Here is a 12,451-nt window from a genome sequence, read left to right on the forward strand (position 1 = left end):
CATTAATTAAATGAAGTATTTCACAATAGTCTCGTAGATTAGAACAAGCCACTTCAACCAGCCAAGCTGCTTGAACACACAGTTACTACTACTGGTGCTCACAGAATTCAAAATAATTTTGTTGCCTATATCTCAACTTTTTACCCAAGGACTGGACGTACTTGGACATACAAATCAGCCTGTTGACATGGCAGAAAGTCTACAGCCATGACCATGTCTCACCCAACACACCAAAGGACAGTACATCCTTCATAGCCTCTCTCTCCCCCCCCCCCAATATATAATTTTTACTCATATTTATGCATTGAGACTGAAGACAAAATTTAACTCTGCAGGCACCATGACTGGGATTATGTGTCTCTGTCACTCTGGATACAAGGTTTCATGTTCCTGAGAAAGCCAAGGGATAAGACAAGACAACTCCCTCCAATACTGCTAGGGTGAGACTGACTGAACTCTGGTGGATCCAACCAGACTTTTGTCAGGAGGACCTCACATGATGAGGGTATTGCTCTCTTGGCTCCTATTACTGGTTTCCTTCAGCAACAAAACTGCCCTATTGCCAGAAGACACTAAAAAATTAGATCTGAAAAACATTTCTGGCTCTGAAGCCACAGAACAGTAGCTCTTACCAAATAAAATTTTTAAAAAGTCTATAACACACAGTTTAAAGGAAAAGAAGATTAATGACTTATGTGACTGCAGCATTAAGCATCTCAAGGCTGTGATTTCTCAGAAATAATAATAATAAAAAAAAAAGTATTAGAACAAAGCCTATTTTCCTAGGTAAAAACCCTTTTTTTCTTATACCAAGATATCAATCGCCTTGTTTTTGCAATGATGGATGAAACTACTGATCACTGTCCAAAACTAGGCAGACAGTCTCTAACAACACAATAAAGACCTTGCAATACAGAACATTAGATATGGGTATGTACAGGTAGCACTTGTGATATCAAAGCCCTTTTAAACTGATTCAGAATGGAGACTCCATATTTTGCCTTCAGGAATGGCAACAGCTACAGCTGGGACCAGTTGCTTCCTTCCACTGTGAGATGTGGTATTTTATGAAAGGAAAACATTTTCTTACTTTTTGACCAGTTTTAGTCAAGCTGCCCCTTACACACAGAGATTACTCAAAGAATCCATTTAGCATATAACTTCTCCTTCCCAGAGGCTGTGCAAGTGTTAGAATGGAGAAGAAAGCTTTGACAGGTACAGGATGCAACTGAGAAATGCTGTGAGCTGGTGCAGCGCAATTAATGCCCTGTGAGATTGCCATTGGAAACTGTCACATTCACTCCCCTACAGATTAACTGTATTCCAGGTGTTGAGACTTTACAGGATAAGTTCTGGACTTTTCATAACAGGTGTTTTTGTGTTTTGCTTTGTTTGGCTTTTTCCAGGTGTGAAAGCAACAATCCCACTACAGTGCTGTAGAAATAGCTTGGAGTTGGAGTAGATATGTTCTTTGACTATTTTGGTAAGGTCTAAGTTCTGTTTTCTCTGCCTTATCCGTGTGGTCTGCACCACATTCCCCCCTGAAAGTACAATACAGCAAAAGGAAGACCAGGTTGAAGACCAGGAAGACCAGAGCTGAAACTTGCAAAATGTTGTCTTTGTGTGGCACTAGCAGTCTGCAATTCTTGGTATGCTCTGTTTCCTCCCCACTCTACCACACACATTCATAAGCAAACAAAACAGTTCCACACAAATGGAACCTGTGATACCTATAAAAAACAACAGAAAAAAAAACTAAATAAAAAACCAAAAAAAAAAATCTATGAAGAGATATTGTTTTAATGACAGCTATTAAATAATATACCATGGAAAAATCCCCAGCGTTGGGTAAATTACTTAAAATGGGCAAATATCAACCAGTGAAATAAACAGCTGATCAGGATGGAAATGTAAGGTTTCTAAGCTTCTTTTAACTAAGTAGGTGTTCCCTTAAAGCAACTGAGATTTTCAAGTGCGATCAAACATAAGAAAAGAGAGAGCAAAATGCCCATGATGCTGACTAATTCAACATGATTTTGTACAACGTTCAAACTTGCAACTGATTCATTGTTTTCTTCTGGAAAAAGGCTGTCAAATGAGGCAGGCACTAAAGTCATATTTTTGCTCTTTAAACCTGCTTGTCTATTAGCATTCCTTCCTGCAGGAGAATTGAAATCAAATGCAGTATGTTTCACACCTGTAGCTATGAGACTTCTGATTTTGATAGCTGGAAGCATCCTTATGTACTTATTCTGCAGTGTCATTATTTTTTTCCCTTCTACAAGAAAGAGGGTGTTTTCTAGAAGTCCTTATATTCTCTCTGCACCTTTTACTCAAGTTTACTAGCATGAACAGTGAACTGTCTAACTCTTTAAATAATTTAACAAGAAAACACGCACATCTGGCCATCTGCTGCTACAGTTCAAGAAACTCCAGCATTTCCGACGGCAGCTGCTGACTACGCAAAGGGCAAACCAGGGCAAGAGGGACCCATAACCTCAAACCTGCAGCTGGTATTCTGACCAGAGCAGGGAGCTCTTCTGAAGTGCCACCCGCAGTCATGCCAACATCATCTCAAAAACGCAAATTACTTTTCCTAGGAACTGCGACGTGCTCGGTTATTCTGTGGCAATCGCTGGGGCTCGGTACGCGCATCCCCGCGCAGCCAGGCTCCCGGCCGGTTGCATCGCGGGCCCCGGGGCTGAGGCAGCCCCCGTACGGACGGGGCGGAGTGGGGTCTGGCCCGAGGGTCACTCACCATGTTGACTTCCGAGACCACGTCGATGCTGGCGATCTCTATCCGCATGCCCACATCCACGGGCGGACCTGCGGGGGGAGCGGGAGGCGGCGTTAGCGCGCCTGGGGGGGGCCGGGGCGCGGGTCGGGGGGCCGCGGGCGCCTCACCTCCGAAGTCAGGGCGGAGGCGGATGTCGTAGCCTTGGAGCAGCCTGTCCACAGTCTCCTTCACGTAGGACATGTTGCTGGGCCCGTCGGCGCTGCGGGAAGAAGCACAAGCGGGTTAGGGAGGCGGCCGGGCGGCCCCGCGCCCGCCGCCCTCCCTCCGTCCGCAGCCCGGCGGCGCTCACCTGCGCGCCGCGCACGCCACGGCCAGCGCCAGCGGCAGCAGCAGCGCCCGCGGGCCGGCCCGCCTCGCAGCCGCCCCCATCCCGGCCGCCGCCTCACGGGGGACGAGCCGCGGACTGGAACTTGGTGCGGACCGGCGAGGAGAACCAATTCCCGGGAGCGGGACGCATGCGCGGAGCGGAGCGCCGCGGCCGCGGGGCGCCCCTCTGCCCGCCCCGGCTGCCCGGGCCCGGCCGGGCTCTCCCCGCCCGGGCTGCTGAGGGCGCGGCGCCGCCACAGGTACCGCGGCAGCGCTGAGGGCGGTACAGCGGGGCACAGCGGGACCGGGACCCCCGAGCTGCCGTGGGGAAGGGGCTGCCGCCGCCGGGCGCGCCGCCCCCGCTGGAGCGCCGGCTTCTCGTCAAGGGACAGTGAATAATTGTTGAATAATTCCCCTCGATGTTATGTTAGCCATAAAGTGAAAGGGGCATGGCCAATTGGAGAGAAATGGCACGTTTTGGTGCAGGTAGCGTTTTGCCGACCGGCGGAGGCTTGAGGACGCGCCCGCCCCGCGGAGCGCTCGGCGCTCCCGCGGCGGGCCGGTGGCGGGGCTGCCCCGCAGCGGTACCCGCGGTGCCCCGGCTAACTGAGCTGTAGTTCCAATGTTTTAACCAATGTAATTGATCTTGCGTTTAGAGCTTCTTCTTTTTTAAGGATCTCGGAATGGATGCTCTAATGTAACCTGACCTCTCTTGTGCATCATTGCACAGTGACTGATCGGAGCCCTGTGAACAGTTTATGGCTTTGCCGGTGCCGCTCGCTTTCACTGCACCGTAGCGCAGCAGAAATAACATTTATTCCTTTCAGGTTCAACCCATCTCCTCTGTGCGCTTCACAGTCCTGCGTGCGGTGCCCTTGGGATACGTATTGGATGCTTTTCAGTCGGCTACAGCGTCATGCAGACTTGTTTCTGAGAAATGGCAGACTTGGTGATTTTTTTTTTGTAGCTGAAATATGCCAAGATATTTGAAAAGTGCTGGAATATTGATATAGTTTGTGACACACATTCACAAATGTGATAGTTTTGAGTAGCTTTTGGAACAAATTTTTGAACAATGCATTTTAATATGAAAATTTGTCCCTTTTGGAGAAGGAGCCCAACATGTTTCCTGAGAAATTACTATGGGAATCCTTCATCTCACATCTGCTTTCTCCAACCATAAGTGTACAAATTTATGAAAACAATTATTTTATCAGTTCTTTGTAATAGAATATAATAAATATTTTCAATTTTCCTTGAGGCATTTATATTTTATTCTTTTCCTCCTGGTTCAGTAATTAGCTGCTGAAGAATGTGGTCTCTGAGCTCAACTTGAGTGTACTTTAGGATTGCTGTTTGGAAAGAGTTTTGTTCAATTGTAATTGGTGTAGCTTGGGTAGAGCGCTTTTTCACAACAACAACAACAAGAATCTTACCTATTGCTGTCTACCAAATAGTATCTTTTTAATTAGAGATGTGTCCCACACAGCTGTCATAAAGTTACCTGGTTCTTCTGAAGCACTGAATTAGGATTTACCATAGAGCCATATGTTTTACTTCTTGATGGTATGCAGCATTACATTTAGCTTTGTCATAAGCCATGTGAAAGTCAGATATGCCTGTATTTAAGGGAGAGCACTGCTCTCCATGACTTGCCAAAATCTGTCATAAGGCATAAGCACAGAGGTTTATTCTATTAGAATTCTTAATCTGCTGCACATTTCAGGGCAGCTTTAGTTCAGATGAGCTGTAGTCTGGCCCCTGGACTGAATGCCCATTAGTGTTTGAACTGTTTTAGGTGAATTACTGATCTTTCCATCTGGTCTGAGAAGGCATGAGCAAAGCCTGTCCGGCGGGTCTCCTGCAATCAGGGATGTCTCAGCCCAGCAAATACACTTCCAGGAGGGATAAGGATGTTCTTACTGGCAAGCTGGTTCCTCTGAGAGCTCTCCCAACCAAGCTGTCCTGGCTTCTGGAGACCAGCCTCGAGCTTAGTCCAGTAAGCATCCCAAAAATAAGACCCAAACTGTTGAAATTCAACTCCATTTTGTATAGCTTGATTACTGGGGACATCTGGGCTCTAAACTTGGGATTTGAAACAACTGCAAATATCCTGCAGTGCAGAGACAATACTGAAAAGATCCCTCAATAGTGGGGGCTTGGGAACAAAGAGATTTATATGGTATTTTTAATAACTATACAAAGGAGGAACTGCATGGCATTACACTGCCAGAGAAGAGGGTGTGAGAAGGATTTCTCTTGCTCTGTGTGGGGGGATGATGGAAACATGTCTTAGACCTGTTTTCCTTTGTTTTCAGGACTGAAAAAGGTAAATTATTATCAGCAGGACTTCCACTCTCACACATGTTGCTAACTGAAGTAGTCAATGAATTAAAAATTTGGAAGTTCTGCTCTCTTTGCAGATCATAATTTTCTAGGAGCATATAGTATGCTTTTCCAGGCCACCAATGTGGAAGAATTTTGATGTAATTTTGATAAAACACATTTAATATTTGTTAGACATATGTAAGCACTAATAAACGAAGCCAGTTGAAATCCATATTAACCATGACTTTTTTTCATATTCTAAGGCATGTCAAATGCTTACTAGAAGCAAGACAAATAATATAATCATAAAGCATGATGCAGAAACTATCCTGGGCCAAATGCATGTTCATTTTTTACCTTCATTATGTTTAAACTTGTTTTTTCTTACAGAAATTAATGTTTCCACTTTACTAAATACCTTTTTTGCACTGCTCATTTTAATTTGGCACCAGAAAGTGCATATCATACAAATATAATGTCCTGCTCAGATAATGTTGTCTAGTTTAGAAAAAAAGCAAGAACTCTGAAAAAGAGGGAAATTTTGAAATTCTTTCTGTGTTCTTCTAGATAAGCTCTGTAGGCAGGAAGACTACAAGTTTTAAAAAATAAAGGGGGGAAAAAAGCAAAAATGATGACTCTGCAATCTCTCTCTAGTGATATTTTGTGCCTTCTTAAAAGTAGAATGAAAGTAGGAGTCTCTGTGCTTCTGCTCAAAACAAATGGGGAGCTGTGCCCCTCGTACTGTAGACTTTGTATGTGGACGTAGTGACTGAAAATGTTAATATTTGTGATCCTGACAGGTTTTGAGAAATTGCAAATAGGGACTTGCAGACTCAGGATACTCCTAATCTGTGTCCAGTTGGAACTGCTGTGTGGATTTTCATACTACATATACAGCTGAAAGAAAAATGAGAATTAGGATGGGTACACATTTTATTTTTTTACTTGGCACTGAGCAGGCAACATTTTGCAGTAATTATATCAATAATATAAATTCCAAATTTTAGATCAATTTTTTTAACAATTAAGATGAATGGTTGGGTTTGAAAACTATGAATTGAAACCTTGGAATTGTGAAATGACTACCTGTGCAGGTAAAAAACAAATCTTGTTCATATTTATACATAAAGAGACAGGTCACTTATTTCATCCGCTTAGTGATAGCGCTATTGTTGTTTTGTACCTACAGTAATCCCTTGAGTCAAATAAAGCGTGTGAGCCATCTTTTCAAATGACAGAAAACTGCAAGCTGGAAGTACTTTTTGTGTGCCTTGGGGATTTCAGTGCAGCAGCAAAGCTGTGCAGACAGTCGACAAGAGCTGAGGACTGCCATGCTGAACTTGTGCTTTATCCTGGGATCTGTAGGCAGTGTGATACTGCTACACACTGAGGAGATCACCTCACTCTCACACCTATTTCCCTTTCCTTTGGGTCTCTCAGCAAGCCCTCACTCTTATCTCAGGAAAGGAAAAGGTTCCTCTTTGTGCTCCATTTTCCTCCCTCTTTTTATACCCTGTAAAGATCAATTAAGTTCTTTCTAGTGGATGTTCTACTTTGTTTTAATGGACTGTAAAATGCTTAGGACAGTTCTTTTAAGGAATTAATAGTAAATATCAAAACTGTGAATCAAAGTTACTCACTTTCAATAGTCAAAATGAGAAGACAACATATGAGGATAGGATTTTGTCCTGTAATAACTATCGCCAGTGAGGCACCAGTAATTTAGTGAGTCTTTAATCATGTCAGCTAAACATCTGTACTACTCATTTGAAACCCCTTTTTAGACTTCCAGCTTTTTGTCTAGACCCCCATTCAACATCCATTCTTAACATTACAGAATTTGCTTCCTCTCAAGATGCATGCCCAGCACTGCATCCCTAATGACAGAAAATCCTATAGCAATACATTTCCTTTGCCCTCCCTCCTCACCACCTATGGGAAGCAACCTTGCTTCCAAGTCCTTCATCCCATGCGTGAAAGATTCAGAAGCTCCTTCAGCCTGTGATTCTGGCTCAAGAGAAGTAGTAGGGGCTAAAGATTAAGGTCTTTGTGTCAGTTGCTATACAGATTATCAAAAAAGACAATTTTAGTTTCAGAGAACAAACCATTCAGGGTAAGTAAGGAAGTGAACCACAAGTGTTCAGACAGACATGAAGAAGGTGAAGGCAGTCCATATGCATTTGTATAGTTTTAATGGACATATTAACTACGAGGAGCCATTCATCTCAAGTGTTGTTGGAAAAAGGAAGGCAGTTGATGGCAGCACTGCAGAAGCTGGTTTTAAGGAGGTATTTAGAGAACAGAAACATACAAAGTATGATTTTTTTTTGATTTCTCTTTAAAGGTACATCAGATGCTTCCTTTTATACCGCTCCTAAAAGCTGAGTTTTTTCAGTAGTGGCAGTCTGTCAGAAGCAGGACAGAAAGAGTTAACACCTGATGATTTATCCTGGAGAAATTGAGCACATGTATAGTATACCTTTTGATTACAAGCAGCTCCCTTGGTTTTAAGATGCTGATGTATACTGTGGCAATGTGCTTATACTTTTGTAGGATTGAGAACTTTGCTTCTATGCTATTTAGGCCTGCTCCTGTCTTGATTTGTTCAGGGTTTTTATTTTTTTTTAATTATTTTTTTAGCCTAATAATCGAAACACTATTAGTTGAATGGCTCAAAACTTATTTTTCTGATAAATGGATTAATTTTACCCAGTTTTGCCTTTTCATTGTTTTCTGAACCAGCTCACTGCAAATCCCTATTAAAATTATCAGGTTATGAATAGTATTCTCATACTCACAAGCATTTTACCACACAGAGCCACTAGAATGCAATGTGTCTCTTTCTCCTATTTCAGTGATGTGATGCACTCACTACAAACACTTGTGAATGTGAGTCATGTAAATAAAAGCCTAGCTTGTTTTCTTCTAGCAACAAGGAGATAGAATGGCTGAATTTAGTCACATATGCAATTTCTCTGGAGATATTTCCATACTTGTGTAGCTCAGAGAGTTCTTTTCTCAGGAAGAACTAAGTAAAAACTGGATTAAAATTAAACTTTCTTCACGAAAATATACATTTTTGCATTTTATGCTCTCGAGAAGTTTTGAATTAAAAAATACTCCTAAGCAACCTGATCTATCTTTGAGGTTAATGCATCTCAGAGAAGAAAGTGAGCTTGGCTCTGCAGTTGAGCAGGAGGTAGGCTACTCAGCTTCCCCTTTCAATTTCAAGTATTTTGTGATCTTGTGGACTTAAAGGGTGGTAACATTGCTTTCTGTCTCTACTTCTGGTTTATAATTCTTCCATAGAAATGGTAGTTCCAGTTCCTTTTTAATCTCCAGTAGCCTCTGCTTATTTGTTGTATTATGTTGCTGAGAAGATTGAAGATCCTGGCTAGTTGTTCCTCAAAACTAGTTTTACGTTAGAAGTTTTGGGGTTTTGACTTAAATCTGATTTGTGATGAAAACTGGTGCTGAACACAGACCTTTTCTATTGGCCATCACTTCTAGTTTTAAAATGAAATCTACCAAAAGTATTCTTAGAGCACTGAAGACCCAGACTCCAAATCACATACTCTTCAAACAGCCAAGTTCAGTAAGAAGGGAAACAGACATTTTGGTTGAGATTTTATAGTACTTGTTTTTTAACAATATATAGGTTTTGCCTGTATATGTTAAAACCCTAAAAAGGAAAAGCTAGAGCAGAGCCAAGAATGGGCATCGCAAACAGAAACAGTTCTTTATCTTGCTGTTGCTCCTGCCTCATGAAAGGTAGCAATTTTATATTTCCACTCATTATCAAGGTCGTCTGCTGCTTCCAAAGATGGAGGTCACAAGATGAAAAATTTGCATTGTATTTCAATAATATGTTTACAAATATGTCACCTCTCACATTTAAGAGTGAGTTTTATGGAAAGAGCAAAATATAAAAATAAAACCTGCCAGACTGAAAACTTGCAAGCTGTTTTCTTTGATGATGGAAAATTCCCCTGGAATTCTGTTGTCAATTTACAGCCATGAAAATGACAGCATTAGGTACCACCACGCATAGTCATACCTACGCTAGGAGAAAACAAAGTGGGCATGACTTTAACAAATGCAATAGTCCTACACACCAGCTGCTTGCACACTCCTTCCTTGTCTCAGGAGCACATTTGAAGAGTGAGACAGATGCTTCTGGCTTGCTGAAATAAAGAGCACGTGTGAATCTCTTCTGCTGGGAGTCACTGTCATCAGGAAAGTGTAAGACAACAAGTAATTTTACTTATCTCTATAAGTGATGTAGGGGTGCAGGTCTAAAATCCATGATTTATATATGTCATGTGGGCTGGCAGCAGTCACTGGAAGTAGTCCATATACTGAGAAATGGATTACACCCTGTCATTTTAGCTGCTTTTAGCTAGTTGAAAGAGATCCTTAAAATAAAGGCTAAAATAAGTGCAAAGTTAAGAATTTGAAGAAAAAAAGAAATTGAACACAAAGACAGAACTGGTAAAGATGTTCCTCAGCCAGATCACAGAATTGGGATGCTTTAGGTTTTTTTAGCCCCTGTTGGTATCTCTTCCCACTGCAGTGGTGGGCACAAGGGCACAAGGATGCTCCCATGGATAACTGCTCTGAGAAGAGGTGTTCAGGAGGGATGGTTCAAGAGCACAGGGTATTGCTTTATTCACTGTTCATACACTTTGGAACAGACTGAACTTTTTATGGCTGCCTTCAAACCCAGCTCAGAGGGTAAAACCATTGTTACTTCTCTTTTAGAGCAATCAGCAGCATGTTAAAGCTCAGGAAGCAGTAAAAAGTGAGATAAGGGATGCAGGGACATCCCCTTGTCACCTTGAGCTTCTCTTGAGCAGCATCAAGCATTTGTGTGATGTCAATATTAGCTTCAGACAGTTTTTAGTACCGTTTTGGGGCAGAAGTGAATAGAGGCTGAAAGATTTGGTTTTGTGTGCAGAAGAGGCCAAAAGAACAAATATCAATATATTAATATTTTGGAAACCTTTCTCTCTCATCTTTTCCTACTGTAAGGTTTGGTTTTGAAATCCTTCACATGAGTTGACTTCTCATATTCTCAACCTCTTTGTTGTGTCTTACTTTGTCTTACTAAGTGTCTCCTTAAGTGACTTGTTCTTTAATTCAGTGTTTCTCTCCCTTCACCTGGTGTATTAAGGCTCAATTTTTACTTCAGCTCTGGACATTGTCAATGTTTTAATTTCAGAAAATCTGCAAAATATGTTTCAGTGAGAGGTGCTAGGCCATGTGAGTGGCAGACAAGCCAAATTCCTCCCCCCCCCCCTTTTAAAAAGCAAAATGTTGCCTGCCTGTAGTCAGAAAGGGAACTGAAGAATTATAAAATTTTTATAAGAGGATTAAACTGCAATAACGAGGCTATAAGAAAACAAAGCATTTTAAATATAGAGAAATACCCAACACTATAGTAAATAAGGAACTCAGAATGAAAAAAGCTATCTTGTTCTGATCCAGAATCACCCGCATGAGTGGCAGGGTTTTTGTTTACTTCAGTGAGTTTTGGAGCAGGACTTAAATGACCCTAGAATCTAAACCATATATAAGTGAGGGTAGATTTTTACTACTTGGGTAAGGAAAATATCATGTATAGCTTTGGGTTAATAAGACAGCAAGGGCACCTTATCCATCCTCTTAAAAATATTCATCTTGTGAAGTCTGCCTCCTGGAATTGTATCTGTTAAATATTAAGCTTCCTTTTTGTCCCTTGGATTTTTCACCATCAACAGTGGAAGTCTTAATTTCTCATGTCTGCATGGGCTAAGAGGTGAGGGAGGTGATGGTGGAGGCCTGCTCACGAAGACAGGGTATTTCTCAGATATGATTAATTTTATGTACTCTCATATCTGTGTCCAGCAGAGAAATATTTAGAAAGCTGATTATGTATTAAACATCTGAAATGAGACACAAAGTTGACAAAATATATAAACTACTAAGGACATGGGTATTGGTTAAATACTGACCTATTTGGTAATAATACTTAGTATTTCTATAAGTTTTTAATTCCCTGTGTGCATTTGAACTTATTAATGCCTTCAAATATCCCTACAATATATGGGAGTCTTTGCTAAAATTTGAAGAACAGGAAATTCAGATATGGAGGTGTGGGGATTAAAATTTTAAATGCTGATTTGGGTATTCACCTCCACAAGGTCTGTGTCAGTCTTATGTATAAATTGATGCACATAAACTGAGCTACACTTGTTAGAAGATTTGGCCTAAATGACTTATCCAAGGTCACATAATTCAATAGCAGAGCTGAGAAAGGATCTGAAGAGTGCATCTTTTAGGGTAAAAAGCAACTGAGGTATGATACTATTTCTGTTTTTAAGTGCATTATGCCCTGTGAATTTTATAATTATAATAATGATCTTATTTCATGCTGTTCTTGAAAAATTCAATTTAGTACCTAAGACATGAAATGCTGCAGCTGCACTGGATCAACCCCATGGTATACACAAACTAGCACACCCTGTGACTGTGTCCAGGAGTTTATATTGGTACTGTTGCAAACTACTTAGAGCAGACTTGTCACTGCACATCAATAACCTATTGATTCATACACTTAGCAAAAGGGTGTTGCACTTTGTCAATTATTGTACTTCTTTCACTCTCTATAGGAGCAGACTACCTTCCCTTCATAAGAAATACTCCAAGAATAAGAAATACTCCAGGAAGATTGAAAAGGGGGAGGAACTCCTCAGAGGCCCTGGACCTACCTGGTCTAACTTCGAGGCTGACTGTGCTTTGAGAAGTTTGGACCAATGACTTCTAAAAGTAATTTCCAAGCTGAATTACACTGCAATTTCCCTTTGTGTGGGAATCATTGTGTGGGAAGAGGTAGAGACTGTACAATGGATAGATACAGAGACTATTGACTCTGCAAGAAGTGAGCTAGCTCCTGTAGAATGGGATTAGAACCCTCTTGCTTACCACTGAGGACATGGCCCCCTGCTAAGCTACCACTGTAAAATACCTCTCTGTGTGAGT

The 12,451-nt window shown here is 41.6% G+C and overlaps 1 protein-coding gene across 6 annotated transcripts in view; it reads right to left on the minus strand.

Annotated features, from left to right (window-relative positions):
• Window positions 1-3,166, minus strand: part of GABRB1 (gamma-aminobutyric acid type A receptor subunit beta1) — a 107,965-nt gene extending 104,799 nt beyond the window's left edge. For 5 of the 6 annotated variants that reach the window (XR_008430616.1, XR_008430613.1, XR_008430614.1 and 2 more), the window contains exons 1-3: window positions 3,087-3,152; window positions 2,905-2,996; window positions 2,759-2,826 (exon numbers count right to left, since the gene is read on the minus strand). Coding sequence is in view for 1 of the 6 variants with exons in the window: in XM_053941208.1 (XP_053797183.1) it covers window positions 2,759-2,826; window positions 2,905-2,996; window positions 3,087-3,166 (240 nt within the window). In the remaining 5 variants the exon portion in view is untranslated. Of the gene's footprint in view, window positions 1-2,758; window positions 2,827-2,904; window positions 2,997-3,086 lie in introns of all 6 variants that reach the window. The other variant, XM_053941208.1, reaches the window with a different exon arrangement.
• Between the last annotated feature and the right edge of the window lie 9,285 nt (window positions 3,167-12,451).

The sequence above is a fragment of the Vidua chalybeata genome, chromosome 4 (assembly GCF_026979565.1).
Source record: "Vidua chalybeata isolate OUT-0048 chromosome 4, bVidCha1 merged haplotype, whole genome shotgun sequence".
NCBI classification, from domain to species: domain Eukaryota; kingdom Metazoa; phylum Chordata; class Aves; order Passeriformes; family Viduidae; genus Vidua; species Vidua chalybeata.